Consider the following 24379-nt stretch of genomic DNA (forward strand, 5'->3'; position numbering starts at 1 on the left):
AAGGCTCGTCCCGGGGGCTGGGCCGCGCGCGCGCTGCGCCCGCTCTGCAGAGCCGCCGTCCTCGGGCGCGGGGCGGGGCGGCCCTCGGTGGGCACCGCGCGGCCGGCGAACATCGCCCTGCGCCTCCCTGCCGGCCCGGCGCTGCCCGCTGGCAAACGGCTCCGAACCGCGAGGAGCGGCGCCGAGGCGCGCGGGGCAGCCAGCGCGGGCGGCCGGACCGGCGCACCCTGCACGTCCTCGTACACTTGCGGGAATTTCCGCGCCCTTCTTCCGGCTGCCGACCCGCTTTCCTGAGGCGCGCGGTCCTGGGGCGCAGGTCCGTCGCGAGCCGTTATCCGGCACCTCGGAACGCCGTACGGGGCTGTCCGCAGAGGGCTGCCGGCCGTTGCCGTGGCCGCTCTCGGGGCTCCGCCTGCGGCCCCGGGCGCCCCGAGAGCTCCGGGATCGGCCCGCCGTGCCTTCGGGGCTGCGGCAGCCCTGGGAGCCGCGGCGCCGCCCGAGCACCGCTCCGCTCTGGGAGCGCGACGGGCCTCGGCGCTCGTGCCGAGAGAAAGGCGAGGAACCGTTATCACTGAGTCAGGTGAATTAAACGTTCACATATATTTGCTGAAAAAAATTATATACATCTGTAGCAAGGCTCTGCCAAGTCTGAAAGATAAGCATCATCTAGTCACTAAATTAAAAAAATAAAAATCTGACCTTTAAATCTTTTTTTTTTTCTTTTTCTTTTTATCCATGTCCAAGAGCACAGACCGTTTATTTTGTTAGCACATTTGGTGGAGGATGGATGTTCGTGTGAGTATCCATGGAAACCGGCGACAATTTGGCATTTCTTTTGGATAGGATGGAAAATTATAAGAAGCCACTTAATGCCTTACAGCCTAAGGAATCCACAGAGTATATCGGGTTGCAAAAGGGTCACAAAGTAGCAGTCAAAGAGAAGCCTAAACACCCAGAGACTTAGCATACACATCTGATAATAAGAACAAGGTATAGAGCATGCCAGCTAATTAAATAAACGCCACTTAAAACCCTGTTCCTTATGAGTGTAACCCTGGAAAAACCATCCCGTGCGAGAAATGGACTCTGAAGAGATGTCTACATCCAGTCACAGTAAGGCTTTGAAGATATATGAAGTTTTATAGCATTTGTATTTTAAGGATTTAGGGCAAGTACATGTTCTTCTACTGAATAAAAAGAAAGTTAGTACTTAAAAGGTTCAAAAATATATCAATCGTGATTTTTTTTTTTACATAAATAAATTATATCGATTTTGGATTTAACAGCTGAGAAAACCCTTTCTGCTTCCACTGGAGGCAAAACTGAACAAAATGTTAGTTAAATAGAGATAGCAGCATTTCTAAGAAATCTGTCGATAGCGATACAGTATCTATGCTACGAGGAAGTTATTAAATAGAAGACATTTAATTGAGGGGAGTTGCATCGTGATTCGTTACAGACTTTAAAAAATCACCCAATCCAGGAATCTGGGAATACGTCCGTGAAAGAATGAACTTTTCAGCTCGTGGGTAACAGACTTCTTTGAGATGCTGATTTCAACATGTACACCATTTATCATTCCAAATGTATAAAAGACAATGACAAAAAAGAAAGCATAAATAAATAATGCAAACCGAAATAGTTATGCCAAAACATTTGGACCATCCGATAAATTAGCAAAACTGTAACAGAAAATAAGTAAAAAATACAGTAAATTGTGACGACCAGATGTGTGACCGGTGACTTGATGCTCCCAGCGCCCGCCGCGCTGACTTCAAGTCTCAAACCATGAGCTGCAAAGGAGAACGAGCCCAAGTGAAAGGGAAACGAAAGGAGTGAAGGGAAGGAGAAACGAAGGAGTCGCCTGTGGAGGTGTCTCAACACACACAGAATTTTGGGCACTGATTGCATTAAAACCTGTCCGTTTAAAACGCATACATCAAAATCATTTGCCGATGGGGGGGACTTGGAAATACTGTTCAACAGCACGTAGAGGAATGGAAAGAAGAAGCAAATGTGATCTCTTCACAGTCTACCACTAGGAAAGAAGATCAAACTCGAGCTTTGGAGATCCTGCGGTCCTTCTGCCCTCAGAGCAGCACAGCCTGCAGCCTCCCCTGCTCTGACAGACGCCGCATCTGAACATGGACTCCAATGGACAGCAACTCAAAAAGCCTCAGTGTTCATAAAAGAGCATTAAAATCAGTGTGGCCTGTTTGTGGCCTGAAAAAATAACGTTACAGCACTCCTAATGCCATAGATGAGGACTAACGCCGTAGATGAGAACGGGATTCTAGCGGGGCCATGGGGGAACTGGTAGCGATGGGTATACAGGAATCCCAAAAAGTCATGCAAGATGTGCAAAATGTTTTCAGCTCGGGCTGAAAAGCTCTCGTAACTATCGAGGAAAGGGCAACGAAAACTCCACTTAACGTAAAACCAAACTTTGGTTTGAAAAAATACAAAAGAATGCCTACGTAATATCGTCACTCACTGCTGTTTGTTTCCAAACCTTTGAGGTGGGGGTGATGGAGAAATTATACCACTACCAGTAATGTCTCTTTGTTTCAAAGAAATGAATATATGCATTTTCAATCATTAGGTATATACTTCTGTCTATACTACTATTCTAGTAACCATGATAAAATAGGGAAATATTTCAAATCAAAAATACACATCAGCACTTACTATAGCTGTGCTTTTTACCCCCAAATACAGGCTTTGTCACTCAGTGTCGCTGGAGAAAGAACCACCCCTGTCAGTGTGTAGACCAAGAGGTGAAAGCTTTGCTTTTGCTCTGTTTTCACTTCCTTTTCTTCTCAAATGTGTGAGCGGTTTGGGGGGTGCCCAAGAACTGGATTTGCTCGGCCGAGATGAATGACTGGAAAACAGAACGAGAATTCTGTGCCTCCCACACTAGCTAGACAACACTGTTTATCTAATAAAGTGGCAAGACCCTGCAACTATTAACATATAATATGTCACCATAGTTTTCTGACAGGGAGTTAGGTAGATAATATTACTCATGGAAACACAGGTTTATGAAGGTGGAGAGGGGTCAGGAGGATAAGTAACAAATAGGTATGGGATAAGAAACTTACAAGCCACAATCTTTTTTTTTCAATGAAACAAAAGTTCTAATTGGTATCATTAACTTCTTTGACCTCCTCCTCTGCTGGTACATCCTGCTCTTTCTCTGCTGGCAAAGGCGGTGTTTGCTCTGTACAGTTTTGACCGTTTGCAGCTTCTTTTTCGGGCAGCGAGACAGTTTCTGGTTCTGGGTTCGCTGCGTCCCCTTTCGCTTTCTTTCTCTTCCGCTTCTGACTCTCCAGGCTGGCTGCCTCCGCGTGCCTGGCCTGCTGCATGCCCGGCAGCGCCATGCCAATGCCAGGGGAGAGAAACATTGACGGATAGATCAGTCCGGGTGACATCCCTGGGATAAGAAACGGGTTAAAAGCTACAGGACTACTGGTAGTTATTGCAGATTCTGTCTGATTAGAAAATGAACTAGGGCCGGGCTTATCTTCAGAAAGAGTTTCTTTTTTCGCATCCTGGCTGCTCTGTTTATCCTCAGTAGCTTTCTCTGCGTTCGATGTACCACTTTTTGTTGTGCTTGTTAAGGAAGTCGGAGCAGTCGCGGTACAAGTCGTTGCCATGGGTGGGTTGAGAAGCCCTCCGACACCAAACATCTGCGGAACGGTGGCCATGCTTGGCAGCATCATGGGCAACATGCTCAGGGTGCTCTTCACGTCCTCGCCAGCTGGCACGGCTGCAAAACCCGCAGGGAAGCCGACCAGCCCGGTCAGGGGGATCCCTTGCATGTTTCTCATGTTCTGAAGTCCCACTAGGTCCATTCCGGCAATCAGTCCGTTCATGAACAATGGTCCCATTCCAGAAGAAGAATCTGCTACGATGCCGGGGCCTTTGATGAGCTCACTTCTGGGCCGCCTCCCCCTGCGGCGCGGCCCTGCGTCACGCAGCACCGGCTCAGTCAGCACACGGTTGAATTTGCTTTCTGGTAAGTAGCCCTAGGAACGAAACAGACACAACACAAAATGCCTCGTTACTGCATGAGAGGAAATGTGGCTTTCCCATACTCGCGTCTGCATCCCAGATGGTGTCGGCACGGAAACATTTGCTTACATGATTCTGGATATGGAATTTGAGAGTATGCGTGACTTTTCCCCAGGGGATGCTGCCAAGCGCAGAAACATCCTCAGTGTGCCCTGGCACAGTGCTGCAGTGCCAACGTGAGTGGGGGGGAGGAGGCAGCAGGGACAGCAGCCTTTGGCTCCTCCGAGCCCCTCCAGCTGCTCCCAAGGACTGGAACCCCTCCTAGCACAAGGAGCACCGGGGCAGCTCCACATCAGAGGCTTAAAGTTCCCTTCTGTCCCAGCTTTAGTCCTGGCTTCAGCAACAGCTGGACATGAGCTCTAAGGGCCAAATTTTCAGCTGCAGGAGACGCAGAGAGTGGGTGCATTGCTGAGCTCCATGAGCATTCACTGCAGGAACAGAGCCCAGCGACCACAGTGAGGGAGAAGACAGCCCACCTTTGTGGAGCAGTGCAGGGAGACACACAGCACAGCCTAGCAATCTATTTTTCAGCATTCTCATCACAAATATTTGAATGTTTTTTTTTGTGCCTTCCTCGAGCTTCAAAGACTTTTGTGCCTTTGAACAATTGCCAATAATAGATCTGCACGTGAGCTGTGCTTCCACTGACACCTCAAGTGCAGAACAAACCATTGGGGAAGTTTGCGCAGCCCAGCTGCTGCTCCAGGAGGAACAAGCAAGCACTGGTGCACATGGAAATCTGCACAGTAGCGCAGGTAGCTCAGGCACCACGGGGCAGCCTGCCCGACACCCAGCCCTGGTGCCCCACCAGCGGCCGTCCCTCTACATGCATGCACGGAGAGAGGCAGATAGGGCTGCTGAGCGCTATAGGCTGATACACAGCTCTACCTTAGGCAAAGTGGGGCAGCCTAGGGGGCATCCGCAGGAGCTGGAGGCAACGCGAGGCAGCTGACCGCACAGGGCACGCAGGCCAGCCTGGACGCAGAGTTGTGTTTTGGGACAGAGGCAGGACGTGCCAAATTGCCAGCACTCATTAAAAATGGATTTCAGAGTGGTATAAAACTCTAAGCCACCTGATCCCCCCTCTAGCCCCTGCTCAGCAAGGGTGCTGCAGGACGCAGCCCTGAAACAAAGAGCAGTGAGTGGGGCCTCTGGGAGCAGCCTGGAGGGATGCACATGGCTGCTGCCCCTCGCCAGGGCAGGACTGGTGGGCGAGTGCACTGGTAGGGCTCTGCTCCCCGCTGCCCCTGTCCTGCTGTTGTCCCAGCCCTTGGGCCCCCCAAGCTGCACACCCGACAGCAGGCACAAAGCTTGCAGGAGCTGATAAAAAGGCTTGGCCCAGGAAGTTGCTGGAAAATGTGACCCATGAGAAAGCACTGTGTGCAGCTCCTCCCCTGCGCGCAGGTGGATGACTGATGCGCTCCTGCTGGCCCAGCTGTCTCTTAGTCTCCCAGGCCTTTCAGGAAGGTTCTGCAATGGCTGCCCTGTCCTGCCATGCCCCTTCCCAGGGGCACTGAGCACCTCCTCTCCTGCTCAGCCACGATGCAGAGCCGTGGCTGTGCCCAACCTTCCTGTGCCGCTGGCCTCCAGCTGTGCCGTCCCAGAGAGGCCCTGCCCTGCAGCTCATGGGGCCTCACTGAAGAAAGGTGGTGGGGATGGGGAGGAGGAAGAAAAGATGATATGATACAGATTTCTCCAAAAGCTCTAACTTACTGAAAGCTTAACAATGTCAGCCCAGTCAGCTGCAACAGCATACTCCAAGTTTGCATCAAGCCACCTTGGCAATTCCTTCAATGCTGGTGCCGTGGCTCCCCCTAACTATAAAACATAGCAGAAGGATGACCTCTATTGCAGAAAGAGTTATGCAAAATAACACAAGAAATACGATTAAATGTCTAGGCAAACACACAGTTTAGGAGCATCTACCAGCCTCTGAAGGGGATGGTTGCTACACACCTGAGAGGCTCATGCAGGAGGTGGCCGAGCAGACAGAGGCCATCTTGGTCCTGTCCAAGCAGAGGGTGGACACCCTGAGGTGCTGATTAAGGTGCAGCTGGGAGCCAAGGCCAGGGTTTTCTGCTCACGGCTGTGGGCCAGTCCCTCCAGCCGTGCTGTGAATGGGATGACAGCATGTCCCCTGGCTCGCCATCCGGGGCTGTGGTTTGGCTGGGGCAGAGGCTTTTCCCTTGCTATGCCACTTGGCAGGACTCAGTATGGGACCAATGCTTCCAGCTACATCGCTCAGGGAGCAGAGGGCCAGCCCCTGTGCCCTGCCCCGCCACCCAGCACTGCCCTCCTGCCCACGAGTGTGCCATGGGGTGGGGACAGAGCATTTGTACGAGACACACTCAGAACTGGAGGAACCCACCCAACTCACCCAGGTCTCCAGCAGCCACTGCGGGTGTAACACAGAAACACAGGTGTGGCCAAATCGGTCTCCTTCTACCCTACCACTCCGCTTTGAGTTTAGAGGTGATTATGGCTACCTCACCTCGTGAAGCCTTGGGTGTGTTTAACAGCCACATTTGGGTGGAAAGTTCCCTGTCTTATTCAGAGAGGCTGACACCAGTGCACAAGCAGTGGGTAACTCCATACTCTCAACTCTAGCTGCTCGGTAAGCGCATCTCAGTAAGCAAGAGAAAGCACTGCAAGCCCCACACTCCCACACACCTCTCGCTCTGCAGGGTATCAGTGTGCTTCTGCTGCACCTCATAAGGAGGAGCAAAACAGAGACATTTGCAACACATGGGAATATTACAAGTTTTGGAATACTGCAGTGAGTTCAAAGGTAATGATTAGATCCAGAACAGGAACCAGCAGCCAGGGCTATGCTGACGGCAGCTCCCCACTAAAGGCTGTCACTGTGCTACTGCTGTGTTGGCGACCAGCCGCAGCAGTGAGCACCCAGCCCTTCGTGCTCAGCCAGTCACTTGTAGGTGTCTCCTCCGTCCCACATGCGTCACAGAATATCATACACCGAGTATGTATTCCAGACTTTTGCCCCATCCACATGGCTCCCTGGATTAAGATCCACCCCTGGCCTGCTCAGGTTCTGCTAAGTGCTTCAGGACACCGAGGGCAGAGCACAGAATAGACCTTCGCTTACCCTCCGTCCGGTACCCTTATGTACCACCGGCACCCGCTCCTCGCCCGTGAGTGCACTAATGTCCAATTTGCTGGGGTCCTTGCAGCGCTGCCTCCTCTGCTTGGGCTTGTCTGAAAAATTCTGGAGTGCAAACAACACAACGTTAATGAGAGCAGACAGCTTAATGAGCCTGGCTGGCTAGAAGCCCTGCGGAAGGATGACACAGATGAGCACTCAAAGGACAGGGATGCCCCTGCAGCCCTGGGCAGAAGCACTATGAGCAGCACACACAGCCTCCACCACCGGGCCCAATTTCAAATGAGCATTAATTGCTGTAGGTACAAAGGGACTTCTGGGCACCGCACTGACAGTGGCACCATTTCCTGGCTCCCCTCAGCCTGCTCCACACTCGTACACACACATCTGTAAGCGGGGTGCTCTGCTTCTCTGCAGCTTAGCCCATGCTTTGTTCTGTTGTATTTCAGCAGTTCCCACTGCACAGCTGCTGCACCCTGGTTGGGGTCCCAGCCCTTCAGGACCACAGTGCAGTTACAGCTGAGCTCTTGCACTCCCACTGCACACACCAAGCCCTGGGACACCCGTCAACGTGCAGGCACGGATATAGCATTATAACAAACTACTGCAGGCCCCGAGTCCCAGGAGTCAATGAAAAGAGAGCTGTTGGAGAGGGTGCAGAGGAGAGCCTCAGAGATGATCAAGGGCTGGAGCAGCTCCCCTACAAAGACAGGCTGAGGGAGCCGGGCTTGTTCAGCCTGGAGAAGAGAAGCTGCGGGGTGACCTCATTGCAGCCTTCAGTACCTAAAGGGAGCCCACAAACAGGAGGGGAATCAACTCTTTGAAAGGGTAGGTAACAGCAGGACAAGGGGAAATGGTTTGAAGTTGAGGGAGGGAAGATTTAGGTTGGATGTCAGGGGGAAGTTCTTTACAGCGGGAGTGGTGAGGTGCTGGAACAGCTGCCCAGAGAGGCTGTGGATGCCCCGTCCATCCCTGGAGGTGTTCAAGGCCGGGTTGGATGGGGAGCTGGGCAGCCTGGTGTGGTGTTAAATGGGGAGGTTGGTGGCCCTGTGTGTAGCAGGGGGGTTGGAGCTTCACGATCCTTGAGGTCCCTTCCAACCCTGGCCATTCTGTGATTCTGTGTAAAGGTCCTGAGCCTGGCTTGGCCTTTAACTCAACAGAGCTGCTCCAGAACCTCAAAGCAGCTTTCAAACTGATCTCTCAGAGACAGAACACCTGCCCTGAGGCAGGGAACCCCTCAGTGCTGACACAAAGCTTACTGGCAGCAGCAGGTCATTGGTGTGGCAGACGTGTGAGATCTGTAAGCCCCCCAGCAGGCCAGGGCAATGGGAAGTGGTGGAAAGGCAGCTCCACTGCTGCTCCATCAACAGACTGCTTCCTGCAGTGCTCCTGGTCTGGGGCACAGATCTTTGTGTGTCTCAGGGTCTTGAAAAGCAAGGGCCCTGCTGCTTGAGCTCCTCAGCTCTCAGGAGCCCCACACCCTGCCCAGCTTGCCCCTCCTCTATGCTCCTGCACACCAGCCCTGGGGAAGCCTTGCCTTAAGCACACACAGTCTTCTGTGACCAAGAAGCAGTCTATTATGTATGGCATCATATTTCTTCCTGCTCTGCTCTGCAGCCTGTGCCTTGCTTACCACATTGTCCCAGAAGCTGAACAGGCTGAAATCTGAGGAGCACCCTGTGAAACCAAGAGGCGGACGGATATCTATGAGACTGCAAGAAGAATCAGATAGGCCTCGTGTTCTGCTCAGCGCCACTGCACTCTGACTGTGCCTGCAGATATGTGCCCGCCGTGCAGTGCTTCCATTTTCAAAGCCAGGAACTCCGCTTTGCAGGGAACATGCTGTGTAGGGGCCTCGCCTAATGCAACAGCATAGCCTAAAATGATCCCAAGTGAAAGGGCTTTGAGCATCCCAAATGTCTTTTCCCATTTATCTCCTTACCCCTGCCACTTCTGGAAGACACCAGGGACTACAAACTCACGCTGCACATGTCTGATGCCCAGTCTGGAGCTGTAGAACGGACCTTGGGGCAGGGGCATGAAGCTGAGCAGGTGGGTTCTGGACTGCACAGAGAACCATGCCCATCCCCAAAGCGTGACCCAGGCCTGACAAACGCTGCCACCTGTGGCACAGGGAAAGGCACTACTCTTTGAGATACTTCATGGAGGCCTTGTATTTAAGAGCAACCACACTAAACCTAACACCAAAGGCAGCACACAAGGCAGACACAGAAACACACACATGCCACCAAAGGCCACCCTTACTGTGCCGAAGCTGGGAACGTCAAGCGTGTAGTCGGACTGCTGACGGAGCCAGTCGAGGAGACTCTTGTTGGGGACAGCCTTCTCAGCCTGGCTGCCTGCAGCTGGGACTGGCTGCGGAGTTGAGGTAGCAGCTGCCGGCCCATCTGGGAGGGGGCTGTTCTGGGGTGGCTGCAGCTGATCGTCCTGAATGTCCTGGAGCGAAGGGAGGAGCAGCCCGTCAGCAGCATGTAGTGATGCATCTGTCCTCACACAGATCCCAAAGCAGCTCAACTGCCACCACAGCATAGGCTGGTTTCTTCATCCCCATATTCCCTGCATCTGCTCCCTAACCCATCCCCCAGCGCATTCTGCTTCCACTCAGCTCCAGCACTGCCAGCATAGAGGGCAGAGAGCTGGGGGATGCTTCTGCATCTCACCTGCAAACACTCTCATGACTAGGAGAGCCACTTGCCCAACAGATCACTCCTACACACGGTCTGAGGGGACTGCTCTGGCTCCCAGTTTCCAGTCCTCAAGTGGATCCCAGGGGAGAAGCCTCTTGGCAACAGCTTAAATGCAGCCATGGACTTTTTATCATGTTCTCTAACAGCAAACACTCCACATCTGGAACAACTGCTTGTGATAATGCTTATCGGGGGCAGTAGAGCTTGCATAGGGGAGCTGGACCATGAGAAGAATTGTGCTGACTGCACAGGGGCCATGTGAAAGGAGGGAGTATCAGCTCACCTGCAGCCTGGTTGGAAGAGGCCTCTCCTTCAGGAAGATGAGATCCATCCCTTCTACATTTTTTCTCCTGCCCCGTCTCCTCCTCATGGCAGCATCGTCTCTTCGGAGGCTGCCATTTACAATTTGTCCTGTGACAGGATGGATTAACCCCGCCTGCAAAATGCCGGACAAGTCCATGCCCAGGGAGCCCTGGAGGGTGTTGACAGTCCCCAGCTTGGGCATGTTCGTGTTCAGAGGGAAAGGAGAGGAGTTCCCTGGGGATCCATCAGAGGCTCTGGACAGGTCCACAGCCGCATCACGCCAGCCGTTCAGCACAATGGGAGGATGAACATGGGCTGCTGCCAACTGCTCCAAGCTCCTCTGCTTGGCATCTCTCTCCAGCTCAAATTCATACAGCCGCCTGTGCTTCCGCTCATCTTTTGCAAAGGCAGGGTTCAGGAAGCCTTCCTGCATGGATCAGAGAGACAGAGCAGGTTATAGCTGCTGCTGCAGCGCCATGATTCCAGCAAACCAACATACAGAGCTAGCGGCCAGGCTGCCCTGCTCCCCTGCAGGATGTCCTTTCCCTGGGCACAGCACACCTCACCCTGTGTCAAGTGGTGCTGTTATACCCTCGGGCCAACACTGACTCTCACATGCTTCATATACTGCTGGGGCAGAGGTGGAGTCCCAGGTCAGCAGCTTCTTGCTCTGTGCCATGTCCATCAGTGGGAGATGAGAGAACAACAGGGCAGTGCCCTCTCCTGCACTCCTTCCTTCAGGACACTGGAGTAGCTGGGGGCTGGGAGCTCACCAGGAGTCCTCACCAGAGGGACTGAACAGCCCAAGCTGCATGTTATGCACCACAAGTGGCACCAAGAGGCAACGAAACCCCCACCTGGAGCAGGAAGCTACTGAGCACCTGGAGAAATGCTTCATCCCAGGGTCCTAAACCTGTCTTCCCCCAAGCATCCTGCTCACCTTTGGTACCTGTGAGATTAACACTCCATTGTTGAAGCTGGGATCGGGGGCTTCTGATTCAGCAAAGCTGTTCCTGCTGCCGGCATTGCTGGCCACGGCTGGGGCTGCCAGCAGGCTCTGGGTCTCGAACTGCTGGCTGGAGGATGGCCATTTGCCCTTCAGGATGGCGTGGCAGATGTTATCAATGCGGTTGATGATCACACGATCCTGCAAACAGGATTGGATGGGGGGATGCTGGGACTCCAATGACTTTAATTCATGTATGCCAACTCAGGATTAAAGATAAACCCAATCCTTGTGTCCCAGCTCAGCAGCAAACTGCTGTGGGGTAGCCACAGCCATGGCCTGGTGAGAGCACCGAGCACAGCGTCCATTGGGAGCCATGTGCAGAGGAGCAGGAGGAAGCAGAGCTGGGGCTGTGACCCACTGCCCGTCAGGACAAGGCAGTAACATCCACAATAGAAAGTATTCATCTTCAACTCACCTTAGGCCACTCGGAGAAGGAGTAAAGCGTCTTTTCCTGCAGCAGCTGGGCGATGGTTGGTGCCCGGGCATCCTGCAGGTCATCAATCTCCCCAGGCAGGACAGAAGCTGAACTCTTGCTCTCTTCCTCCAAATATTTCTCCGGGCCATCTGAGAAAGCAACAGAACAGAGCCCATCATCATACTCCCTCCCTTACCCCTCAGGGTGGCAGCACTTCCTCTCCCCTTCCCACCCTGGTGCCCAGCAGGTCCCCAACAGATCCCACTCCCCAGCCACCCACCAAGAAACACAGCAGTCCTGGGCCAGGAGCAGGCAGCCCACACCACAGAGGAGTGGGTGGCTGGGCACTGCCCTGAGCTGAATTCTGGGCTTTTATTACAGTGTCCCCATACTTTCCCCAGGGCACAGCTGGAGCCCTGGTGGGTGAGGAGAAGGGCAGGGGCAGAGCTGCCCACCAGAGAGTGCTCTGGGCTGGGAAGGGAAAGGTGGGGGCATCCCATGGATGCACCCAGGGCAGAAGGGCTGCTGGGGTCCTGGCAAGCCCAACTAGCAACCAGTCACCAACTCTTTGCTCCTGGTCACATTGGCCAGAGGTGACCTGCAGGGGTGGTAGCTGTCCCAGGAGGTTGGGCAGCCCCTTGGCTCTGGCTCAGCACTGGGGACAGCAGGTCCCACTCGTCCCAGCTGCAACGGAGGAGGGGACTGTAAGCCAGCAGGAGTTCTCAGATTGTACCTTGATTCTGGCTGTTGCCAGTTTTCTCCTCCTCATCTCTGATCTCACACTCCTCTTGCTTCACCCCCGGAGGCTCAGGGTGCAGGGCCTCCCTGCAGCCTGCCTGCCCCTCGGCCTCTTGGCCCCAGGCTTCTCCCCCGGCATGGAGGGGCTGTGTCCCCAGAGCCCCCAACGGAGGGGCAGGCAGGCTGAAAGGCCGGCTCTGAGACTGGCCTGGCAAGTGCTGCAGGGTGTTCTCCTCATCCAGGCTGTGGTCTTCCCTGCCCTCTGGCCCAGGCTCCGCGGGCACTTCGAGCGTCCCCAGCTCCAGGGACCCTCTTTCACTGTTCACATCTTCAGGACAAACGTCCTCATGCGTGGGGAGGCCAGGGCTCTGCTCCTCACCCTCCAGTTCGTCACAACTGGCCCTGGCCCTTGGACCACTCAAGCCTTCTGCAATATCTGCTGCCACCTCTGAGTTATCATCGTCCTCTTCCTCCTCATCTTCCTCACTGTGGCTCTGACTTGGACCTGCTTTTGCCTCCATTCCTTTCTCCTGCAGCAGATTAATGAACCTCTGCTCAGGAGGAACCTTCATGTCATAGTTGTGAAGGCTGGGACTGTACAGCCCCACGCTTATGACCCCTTCCATGGCACGGTGCTCAGGCAGCACTGGCGCAGGGCTGCCGAGGTCTCTCTTCTGCTGCACGGCCTCACAGAGCTCTGCTGGGACGCTCCGCAAAGGGTCACTTTCAAGAGTAGAAGGTGAAGGCTCAGCTTCTTCATTCTGACAGTCCATTTGGTCACAGCCCACCTGCAAACCCTCCAGGAAGGAAGCCTCTCTCATGGCCTCTGCGTCACAGCTGGATGGATCCTCGTCCCCCTCTAGCTTGCCCTCAGACAGTTTAGCAATGCTGCTTCCAACATCTGTGCAGGTCGGGCTGTCTCGGGCGAGGGAGCTCTGTTCACTGTTGCAGACCTTCTCGTCATACATCATGCACATCAGCGAGTCCGGCAGCGAGCTCTCATCATAGTTACTGGAAATGATGTCCCGAACTTTAGACATGAATGTTTCACAGTTTGCATCCGGCGGGCTGCCCCCAGCCTGGGACATGGTGCTGTCAGTGTTTTCCAGCTTGATCTGACTCTCAGTCTCATTCTCCAGGGATTCACAAGTCCGATCTACCTGGCTATACAGAGGGGAACTGTAGAGTTTGGAGTTAGTCTGGTACAGGCAGCACAGAGTTTCCGAGCCTGGGATCCCTGTTCTTTTATGCTGGGCGTAGTTCCTGTACGCATCTAAAAAAGACAGCTGCGGGTCATTCATGATGTAGTAGTCTGTGCGATTCAGGCCGTGCTTGGCGGTGCCGATCAGCAGGTCCCGGTCGTGTTTGCCACACTCCCACCACACGGGCAGGTAGAGGCTGGGCCGGCACAGCTTGAGCCGCTCGTGGAGCTGTGGACACCTCAGCACCTGCTCGCGCACCTTACGCAGCAGCTCAATGCGGTACAGGGTTCTGGCAGCGCGCTCCTCCGTGATGGGCTCCACATAGATGTCGGGATCTGGGGGACCTACAGCAGGGACAGAAGGCCCTATTAGACAGACTGACGAGGGCTGCACAGAAGCCGGGTGAGTTTTCTGCTGGGGAGGCGGGGGCAGGGCAGTGCTGGAAGCTACCGCTGAGACTGAGTTTCCCAGTGCCACCACCTCCCACTCATGTGTGACCAAACGCTCGCACTGGAGCACGCTTTCTTGAGCTGGTCAGCTGGGCCAAGAGCAGCACTTGGCTGCAGAAGGTTCGGTGCCTTGCCCGAGCTTTGCCCATCAGAGCCAGCGGTGCTGGGGCCGCAGGGAGCTGCCATCAGGGCTCCCTGAGGTGTGATTCTGGGGCAGCCCTGCAGCAGCTTCTCAGAGAAGGGAGTCCTTCAACTCATGCAAGCTCTTTTGATGAGGAACACCTATACACCCATACCTAAGGCATTAACACACATCTCTAAGGAGCTCTGCACAAGACTGGTCCTCCTGGCAGGTCTGAGACAAGATCCTTCCTGCTTCTGTTCAAAGCAAATGACTTTGTGCTTAAGTAGCACTCACGCAGCTTTGCATCTGCCATGTCCTGCATGAACCAATGTGCTGGGGCTCTGCTGGGTGCTCCCAGAAAGCAGATGCCCAGTGTGTTGGCCAGGCTTCCCAAGCCTCCCATGCTACCTTCAGACCCCTTCTGCCCTGCAGGAGAGCTCTTCAGACAGCTGGGCATCAGTGCAGGCACAACACAGGCTCTGTACAGTGCCAGCAGGGGAGTGTTAAGGCAGAAAGCAGCAACACATACTGCACAAACAAACCCCAGCTTCAGTGTGGAGGAGGTGTGAACTGCTGCTTTTCTGCTTCTCTTCCCTCACATCAGAAGATCACCTGCCTTGGATAAAATTAGTTGAGATTTCATGGGAGAATTCCATGAATTGTGTGAGAACAGGGGCTAAACACTGTGCCGCAGTGCTGCTTTCCTGTTACACCTGAGAGGCAGCCAAAAATGCAGGTGTCTGCAAGCCCATACCCTGGCTGGTGTCTTGCTGCCTCCTACTCTCCATGAAACTCCTCCCTTACTCTGCTGCTCTATGAGAGCAGTGCAACCATTTCTCGCCCACAGCTACGTGATTCTATGAAAGGCCACGCAATTTTCACTTACCATCTTCTTTCCACAGTGGGAGACCACAGACATTCTTGCACATGGCCACAAAGCTGTAGAAATACTTTTCTAAGCTCTCATCTGTTTTCTTCTCCAAACGAGAGATGGCTCGGAACTGGGTCCAGTCAAAGGTCTTTTTCTCCTGGTCATAGATGACCCCGAAGGAAGAGACGGTGCGGTAAAAATCTGCCTGCTCCCTCCTTGTCCACCTGTGGGGCAGAGGAGACACGTGAGCACCACTGACACGTGCTGGTGCCAACAAGGACAAGACAGAAGGCAGAGAGGCTCGGAACAGGTTATCAGTTACTGCCCACCAGTTCTGGGGGAGCTGCAGGAGGAGCACCATCACCTGAGGCCCTAAGGTGCACAGCGAGGAGGAGTGAAGGCCATGGGCTCTCTAGCTCTTGGCTCACTGCAATGTCCAAAACCCCATGCAGCTCCTGGCTGTGCTGCCAATGGAGGGCAAGCTCCATCAGCTTCTGTGGATGCACAAAGCTATTGTATCGACTTGCTTTCTGCCAAATGGAGCTCAGTCTCATCACCTCCACAGAAAACTCAATTCTAGTCCCAGCAGTTTGCAAAGTTCTCATCCATCCACTTCAGGAGGTGCGCTGGGACTGGGGCTCACTGCCACAAGGCTCCTACTAACAAATGCCTGCCCCTCTGATCAGAGGAGTCAGCAGGACTCTTGGTGACAAGGCAGGTGTCACCCGCTCACCATTGAAGGAAAGCAGCCCTAGAGATGAGTTTTTATGCTGCAGTACAGTTAAAGCATCATTTTCACCTTGCCTCAGACTCTCTGAGCTTTTATCCCATAGGGATCACACAAGAGAACAATCCAGGATAGAAATGGTGAAGAGTGCATGGGGTACAAGGAGCCCTGGGCAAACAGCAGAGAAATGTGGGCTACAGAGAAGAAGTCAGGGAATAAACTTAGGGCCAGAGCAGAAGTAGGTGAGTGCCCCATGCAAAAGAAATCTTGAAGTCAAATCTGAACTCAAGAATGCATCCCTGTGCCAGCAGCTGCAAGCCACTGGAACACATCAAGGGAGAGCAGACAGGGCAACAGCACCCACAGCACTCCAAACCCAACCCAGTACACCCAGACCAGCATTTCCACCCCTCCTCCCACAGTTGAGTCTTCTGCAGTGATATTTCATTCCAAAAAGAAGAATAACATGAAGGATAAAAAAATGAACGATCCAAACCAACGAGCCAAAGCAGAGCTTATTACAAGGCTTCCAGTTGAAGGGACACACCTGTGAGGAGACCAAAAAAGAGGCCCATAGGGATAGAGTACAGGAAATATTTGGCTGCTGTGGCATCTACAGCATAACCACGTCGTGACCTCTGTGATAAACAGAGCTCTAGGGAAGGTCAGTGGGCTGGAGCAGCTTCCATACAACCACGGAGTGAGCAAGGAGGGATGCTGAGGCTCCAGTAACACTATCCTCAAAAGACAAATGTGTCAGACCTCTCCATGACATAGGAAGGAGCAGTAGATGTGCTCAAAATGGGCAAAAGGGGAAGCTGGGTGAGGCGATGGTCTCACCATTTGCTGGAGCGCAATGGAATGGGAACACACGGCAGTTAGCCACCAGCAGCCTCCAGCAGCTACTAGCAGGAAGCTAATGCAGGCAGGAGGGCTGGGCAGACTGGGCAGGCCGATGGTGCTCATCCGTCACCCCTCACCCACGATGAGCTCTGAGCACACAGCTCTGCTCAGCGACACTCTGCTGAGGGCTGGAGGTGGATCAGATGCTGGATTTGATCCTGATGGGATATTCTCTGCTTGCTTTCGTGCTGCCAACAGCCATTACTTGCAAACCACAGTGGGCCACTCCCTGGGCTGGACTGGTGGCCAGGCCTCGGGGGTCCCCCAGTGCTGAGAATGGTGCAGGAAGGAGGCATGTGCCTCTGCTGCAGGCAGCTGGCTGCAGGGACAGTGGCTGCTGGGGAGAAGGGACTTCACCAGGCCAAAACCAGCTGTGAAAAGGACCCGCCACTTGGACTTGCTGCTCTATTACCTTTTCTGCATCTCTTTGTTCACCGAGTCCATCTCAGAGGCTCTCCGGAACACCTCATCTTGCAGCCAGTATCCATGGTTACCAGGCACCAGCATCTCGCTGCGCGCAGGCAACTCTTTGCGGTTGCAGCGCTGGTAGACAGTGACGAGGCGCCGCAGCCTGGCTGTGAGGGCAGACGAGACAGGCCAGCAGGATCTGTCTGAGTCGGAGCCATCCTGGGCTTCAAACATCAGCAAGGACATCAGTATTTTAACGCACGCTGCAGAGCCCCAGGGCCGCGCGCTGCCGCCTGCCTCCGAGAGCTTCCTCCCACCTTCCCCTCGTGTGGCTGGGAAAGAGGGGCTGCCTGTGGTGGCCACCCCTGGGCCTGTGCACCCCAAAAGCTGCTGGCTCACACCCCGACCAGGTCTTTCAGAGCGCCCAACGGCAGAGACTGGGGTAGAAACAACGGCTCTGGGCCAAGCAGCCTCCAGGACTCACTCTGTCCTGCCTGCCCTGCAGAGGGGCTGGCAGCTCACAGCACCAACAGCAGAGACCCCACACGCTCATCTCATGCCCACAGCTGACTTCAGTACTGCTCTTTTTCAGGATGCTGCCTGCCCTGCCACAGGACCCATCCCTGGGTTGTGCATGACTCAGTTCTCAGAGCACATTTGTGCTCTCACCCCAGAAATGCTCTTGCCATCACTGTACTGGGCTACAGCAAAGCCAAGCCAGACATTTCTCCTACAGCCAGCAGGACAGTGTGCCAAACAGGCTTTCTGCAAGCCTCCTCTGCCCTTCAGCAGAGCCAGGGGGGAGTGCTGGGTAAGCACTGCTGCCCAGGTTATGCTTTCAGCCATAAGCACAGACCCAACCCCTCCCTGCCCTCAGCAGCTCCATGTCATTGCTCTGGCCTTCCTGTGCCAGTCCCTGGGCAGCACTGTGCCATGCTGTGGGAGATTCAGCCTCACCTGCCGATGGCTCATCCCGCTTCTCGCCGGCTTCACCTGCCCCAGCAGCCACGTCCTGCAGAAAGAAACCATCAGAGGAACCGCTGCTGAGCTGCACAGGAGATCATGCTGCCCAGCCCTTACTCCATGGCCCTGGCAGGGACTGGGCCACAGGACCACGCATCCTTGCAAGCAGCCCTCAGCACATGGGAGCAGAGCAGTACAGACAGCAGAGCTGACAGCTCAAGCATGCAGCGTTGTCTCCTCTGGGCCCCACCACAATGAATTGGGCCATAGCAGCACTGACAGCACCACACAAATGCCACACCCTCATGGGCTGCCTGATCCACCGCTTGTCATCCTGGCTCCTCTGCCAATGTCCTTTATGGCTGCTGAAGCCAAGTGTGAGAGCCTCCCGGCCCCCGACATCCCTCTGCTCCCTGTGAGGTGGATGCTGTCCAGGTCAGCAAGAAAAAGCCATGTTCCAACAAGCAGAAGTGGCAAGGGCCAGAGACTATGCTTGGCAAGGCAGCAACTGCACAGAACAGGAATGCAGGCAGCACTGCTCCCCTGTGCTCCATAGCAGAGTTGAGCCACGTTTGCAGCACCGGGCAGGACAGCAGGCCTGGCAGCAGCATCCATCACTGCCAATCCCACTCACCTCCTGCTTTGGCAGCCCCTCCAGCTTTTCTCCACTGCTTTCTTCCTTTTCCATGGTGCCCCTGGATGAGACAGAGAATTAGTCCCTCATAGTGAGATGCCACTTCGCTTGCAGTGCCAGCAGTACAGCCAGCAGTTCCAGTCCTCTGCCCTACAGCACGGAGCAGCTCCCACCTGTGCTCTCCATTGCCTGTCATGCTCCCATCCACATTGCTTCCTTCTCCCCTCACTGCCCTCCATAAGCACAGCTCACTCCTTAACACCAACCAACTTCTCACAAGGACCCAGGAGCTCTGCAAAGCACCCAAGGCCTCGGCTCCATCCCCTGCCCACCTTTCAGCAGTGTCCTGAGCCCCGTCGCTGATGCCCTGCTCTGCAGAAAGCAGCTTCTCATCAGGCATGCCCACCTTCTCCAGGAAGCACAGCGCTGGGTCTGCCCGCATGGCATTGTACCTCTCATAACCTGCCAAAGCCACCAGGGAGGAGAAAGACAGGGTGAGGGCAGGCCTGAGCCTTGCTCTGGTGAACCTCCTGCTGTACATCTAGGAAAGAGCTGCCTTGACCCCGCAAAGCTGCAGGTGACTGGAAAGAGCTGTTCTGGCCCTGCACAGCTGCACTGCACGGCTGCAGCTCTGCCCCTTACATGGATGTGGGAGCACACAAACCACATCCACTTCAAGTCCTGTGGCTCTGGCCTGCTGCTCCCTCTTACCCGTTGCCCATCTCCCACACAAGCCGGCAACATACCGTGCTTGAAGACACCGATGAGCAAAGATTTATCAGCTTCAGCGTTCCACCAGTCCACTGGGATCTCCACGTAGTCGATGTCTGGCAGCAGCACATCCAGCTCTCTGCAGCAGACAAGTGTAAGCACTCCTCTTGCAGCCTCACCAGGCACGGCAGCGTGCCAGAGGCTGAGGGACAGGGGCAGGGGAAGGCCAGAGCTGGAGACAGCTAGGAGTGCAGGGCTGGCCTGACACGTCTCCCTGGAGAGAGCTGGGTCTGCTCCACTGCACCCACTGCATTTCCTGTGCTGTTTCTCCAAAGACCGCACAGCCTTCCCACTCGAGCAACATCAGGGGACAAGAGCTCCTGTCTGCTGGGAGGAAGCACTGCAAGCCAGCCAGACCCACAGGAGCAGCACAGCTGGTAGGCTGGGGTGCAGCATTCCCTCCACACAAACTTGTGCTGATGGAGCTGGGCTGGCACCAACCATCCTGGGGAAGGCGGCAGCCCCTCCTCTAGGAAATTCAGCTGAGTATTCCATGCCTCTTTCTGAAGCACTAAGAGCTGACAGTGGGTAGGTCAGGAGCTGGGTGGCATTAGCAGAGCCCCTTTGTCCTCATCATGGGGAAGGGACACAGGTCCCAGCAGTGGGGCACACTCTGCTCTGAGGCCCGGCCCTGGGAAGTGGGTGCAGTCCCTGCAGGCTCTTCCTTTGGGCCTGAAGGCCAATTCATCACGCAGCAGACAGAGATTTTCCTCCGGGATGGCACTGCAGCCTCAGAGCTGCCACAGCCCCTGCTCACACACAGCCACCACCAAAAGGTGCAGCTTTGTCTGGTGATGGGGCTGCAGCGCCTGGCTCACCCGGCCTGGCTGGGCCAGACTGACAGTGACACTGCTCAAGCACCACTACTGTCACCATGAGAAGCAATGCTGGGGTTCACCTGAAGTTCCTACCTGGCAGGAGTGCCCTCGAAGGCTTTGTCAGCGGCCTCCCCAAGCACCTCAGCCTTCAGGTAGTACAGCATCCGCACTCGCAACAGAACCCTGTTCTCGGGCACACAGAGAACACACATTCACATGCAGGTACTCAGAACTCTCACTGGAGCACCTACAGAGGGATGCCGTGAAGGTCTTGAGGGCAGTGAAAGCTGTCCCATGTCATGTTCCCACATGGGAGGACTCACTCTCTGAATGCTATCTGACTCCCTGTAGGGTGTGCAGCTTGACGGCTGCTTCCTGGAACACCGCTCCAGCCTTGTCAGCAGGAGTAGCACCAAAGCATGATGCTCTGCATGGGCTGAGCCCCCCATGGCTCACTCCCACCCCCTTGATACCCCACAAGCTGTCACGGGCTCCTACACTCACTTGTTGCAGTGCTGTTTGAGGTGCTTCTTGTAGCTGTCATCATGCAGGACCACCTCAGGATTGCACGTAGCAAGCCAGTCTGCGTTCTTTATCTCAGGAAGTAGCATTTGGTTCTTTGTCTTCTTCCCCTTCCTGCCTCTGGGCACTGGTGCTGACAAACCTGTAACAGCAAGTGGCAGCAAGTGAGCACCATGGGCACTGAGGGCCAGGCCAGGCACCTTCAGCACAGCCGTGTCAAGGCAGCATGACTGGGAGCTGAAGGAGGCCCTGCACAGCTGCGGGCTGCAGGCTGCAAGCCAGGGTTGCAGAGATAAGTATGTGTTCAGGTTATAAAATGCTGCCACTGAACAGCAGAGGTATGTGGTGGGGTCATCACCCTTCTTGCATCCCAGTAAGGCTGGCAGCTGTGGGGCAGGCATTGTGCAGCACACTTCAAAGCCTCATCTGTAGCTCTTCAGATCACCTCCAACACAGAGCTGGGAGCATCACACCCATATCTGAGATCTCTGTGCCCACAGCTAGAGAGACAAGTGTGGCCGCACAGCTTGAAAGGTGTTGTAAGAAGGTAAAAGGGATGGACTGGAAAGAAGGACTGGGCTGGGAAAAATCGCAGGATTCATTCCTCTGTCACTGCAACAGCTCTGATAAAGTTATCAGTCAGCATTGCATCGGGAGAGGAAAGATCTTAAGAAAACAGGCTGTTGCTTTTTGATAACACTACAGGGCTGTCTGATAAAGCCAACAAGCAGCACTCTGACACTCTGCTTAACATGATGTGCCATTTCTGTTTAGCACTTGCATCACATGGGATAGACGTGGCACATCTCAGATGGATCAAAGCTGACAGATCTCAGGGGGTTTGTAACGTCTTCACTCAGCCCAACAGAGGTGAAGGAGCTGCCAATGAAGCTCACGGGGTAAACCTAGAGCATGGGAGACTCAATCTCCTAGAAGAATGTGGGGACACCACAGAAACGGTGCAGTGTTGAGCCCAAGGGATAACAGGATCCCTTGATATACGTAGAAAATATCAAATGAACCTCAGCCCTGCTCTCAGAGCCTGTCCTGGCCAACACTGCCTCTGAAGCTCACCCTCCAGGGACTACAGAGAAATTCTGGACAAGAGTTCAAGTAAGAGGCTTCCACATGATCAAAGCCCAGAAAATAATCCTGATGATACGATCTTTTGGGGTTGTTTCCCATTCCGTCCATCAGAAGGAGGGCTATGTGGGAACCAGATCACAGCAGGTGGTATTTGCACTTGGCAAACATACTGAATGAGAAAGCAATGCAGTTCCATCTGGCTGACAAAGATAAAGTGAGATCCTGCGGCTGGAGCTGAAAAACACATTTTCAACCTTGAAATAACATGTGAATTCGGAGCAGAGCACGGGAATGATGCCCAGCGAGGTCACTATTGTTTGGAGTATTCCAAGAGAGATGAGTTGCACTGTGCACAGCCACTTCCCAGGCAGCGTCCTGCTGATGTCCTCTCCTGCATATATGCACACAGAGGGGAAAGAAAAGCCTCAGTGCTGCTGCTGCAGCCATCTGTCTGGGACACTGGGCAGAACAGACAGCATCACGGTGCCCTCAACACCTGCACAGTGCTTGCAGCTCCATGACACAAAGACGGCTCCAGCTCAGGCAGCTGTGGTCACCAGGCTCTGCCCCCAGCACCAATTTGGCATCACAAAGTCTGGGCAAACACTGCCTTCCTCACAGCTCAGCCCCATGCCAGGATGGCCAGCAGGAGCCTGCCGGGCCCAGCAGAGCTCTGAGCAGGGCTGGCTGCAGCTCCCACTCACCCCTTCACAGTCACCCTGACACAGGATTGAGGATCCAGGAGGCACGTGCAAGAGCTGGAGGTTTTCTGTTGCTTTCTGCACATCAGAAGTGCCTGGAGCATGTACTGCCTCATCAGCTCTGCATCCAGGAGAGCTCTGGTTCCCTGGTGAGCCATGGCAGCACCTGCTGTGTGCCTGCTCTGCACTGGAGGGCTCTGCTCTCCTCCAGCCCCTGACTTTAGACTAGATGGTTCTGTCAACCCCCTGGCCAAAACAACAGTGGGGTTGCATAGCTGAGAAAAGCCATTCTGAAAAGCTGACAGAGAAGCTCCAGGTTGCTTCTCTGTGCTAAATATCCAAATGCAAGGGCTACAGTGCTGCTTTTTGCAGTAAAGCATTACTGATCCTTCACTCAAACGCTGCTTGTTTGCTACTTGGCACTACTTACACCAAGCCATTCATTTCAGCCAATTCATTTCTTCCTTTTGCTCTGCCCCCCACAGGGCTCTCAGGCTCAGACCAACTGCTCTGTGCAGGGCTGCATGGCAGAGCAGGAGGGAGCCCTGCCAGCAGCTCCCGCTGAAGGAAGCAACAGGAGGAAGCCCCTGAAGGCCACATGCGCAGACCTCATGCTGTAAAGCCAGTCAGACATTTCCAGACAGAAGGAAACAGTTGTGCTGGGTCTTGAGACTGCACCATGGTGTTTGAGCACCATGTCATGCTCAGCACATCCTTGGGGCTCAGTGACAGCCCTGCATGCCACTGTCTTCAAACAGGAGCCTCAGATTTCAGCCTGTCTCAGTGGTGCCAAAAGCAGGCTGGGGAGACCCAGCCTCCTCACTCCTCACTGTGTGCCCCACAGGTAGCACACAGCCGTGGGACTTATCACCCCAAGAGAGCACTAAGGGCTCCCCCACAGCTCCCCAAGGGCTCCAGCCCAACTCACCTGTCCTGAAAGCTGTGTGATGCAGGAATGATTCTGCCTGGTGCAAAGTCCTCTGACACAGAACGGGCACACGTGTCCCAGGCTGCAACCCTCCAGCTGGCCCAAGGAGCCAGCACAAGCTTCATACCAGGAAAGAGAAAGGCCACTGTGGCTGCGTGATGGCACTTTGCTGTGCTGCAAGGGACTCCTACAGAGAGCTGATGCTGCAACACAGGCACGGGGAAAGTCTGCAGAGCCACATTCCCCTGGGAGTCAGAGGGGCAGCGGGAGAGTAGAGCAAGGAAAGGCTCTGCTGGACCCCATCAGAAGCTGAGGACACATAGGAAGCCTCAGCCCAATGGAATCCAGATGCAATTATAATCTGAACACATGGGGTGATATGTGGGGTATTCAGAGTTCATATATACAAGCACTAGTCCTTTCAACAGGGAGGGTGTAGCCAAACTTGAGATAAGGGGTCCTGCAACACCTCAGCAGGATTCTACACTGCAGCATCCCATGACAAATCATCAACTGTACCTCCACCGATCAGGACAGGCACTACAGAGCAGTGTGTCTGGGACAAGAACTGTGACAAGAGGAGGCACAAGCTGGTGACATAAGATGAGACAGCTGCGCAGACTGCACTGCCAGTGTCCCTTGCCATCTCCAAATAACTGAGCAGCTGCAAGGCCAGGGCCAGGCAGATCCAACTTTAGCCTTTGTATTGGGCTGGCACAGAGGTCCCTGTGTGATGATCTGTTCTGCATCCGAAACTGCCCTGAGGAAAAGCCAGGCACCTTCACAACTGTACCAGCCAACATGTTCACCCGGTCACCAACACTTGTGAGCTCACAGCGCAATGTCCCCCAGCACAGGGAAACCCTGACAGTACACCAAGATAAAACTTTGCAGGCCCCTCTCA

General features: G+C 54.5%; 1 protein-coding gene across 11 annotated transcripts in view; it reads right to left on the minus strand.

Moving 5' to 3' along the window:
• Positions 1-581: 581 nt before the first annotated feature.
• CHD6 (chromodomain helicase DNA binding protein 6) overlaps positions 582-24379 on the minus strand; it is a 72742-nt gene continuing 48944 nt past the window's right edge. For 9 of the 11 annotated variants that reach the window (XM_085241431.1, XM_085241428.1, XM_085241432.1 and 6 more), the window contains 16 exons: positions 20743-20902; positions 20332-20421; positions 19396-19499; positions 18982-19111; positions 18650-18710; positions 18010-18064; positions 17057-17276; positions 15030-15238; positions 12364-13914; positions 11631-11779; positions 11147-11353; positions 10187-10633; positions 9461-9652; positions 7181-7300; positions 5788-5892; positions 582-4028 (listed from right to left, as the gene is read on the minus strand). In XM_085241431.1, the coding sequence (XP_085097557.1) occupies positions 3138-4028; positions 5788-5892; positions 7181-7300; positions 9461-9652; positions 10187-10633; positions 11147-11353; positions 11631-11779; positions 12364-13914; positions 15030-15238; positions 17057-17276; positions 18010-18064; positions 18650-18710; positions 18982-19111; positions 19396-19499; positions 20332-20421; positions 20743-20902 (4691 nt within the window). In that variant the 3' untranslated portion in view covers positions 582-3137. The remainder of the gene's footprint in view (positions 4029-5787; positions 5893-7180; positions 7301-9460; positions 9653-10186; positions 10634-11146; positions 11354-11630; positions 11780-12363; positions 13915-15029; positions 15239-17056; positions 17277-18009; positions 18065-18649; positions 18711-18981; positions 19112-19395; positions 19500-20331; positions 20422-20742; positions 20903-24379) is intronic. The other 2 variants (XM_085241430.1, XM_010722226.4) reach the window with 1 other exon arrangement.

This window comes from Meleagris gallopavo, chromosome 22, assembly GCF_905368555.1.
Source record: "Meleagris gallopavo chromosome 22, MGAL_WU_HG_1.1, whole genome shotgun sequence".
NCBI classification, from domain to species: Eukaryota; Metazoa; Chordata; class Aves; order Galliformes; family Phasianidae; genus Meleagris; species Meleagris gallopavo.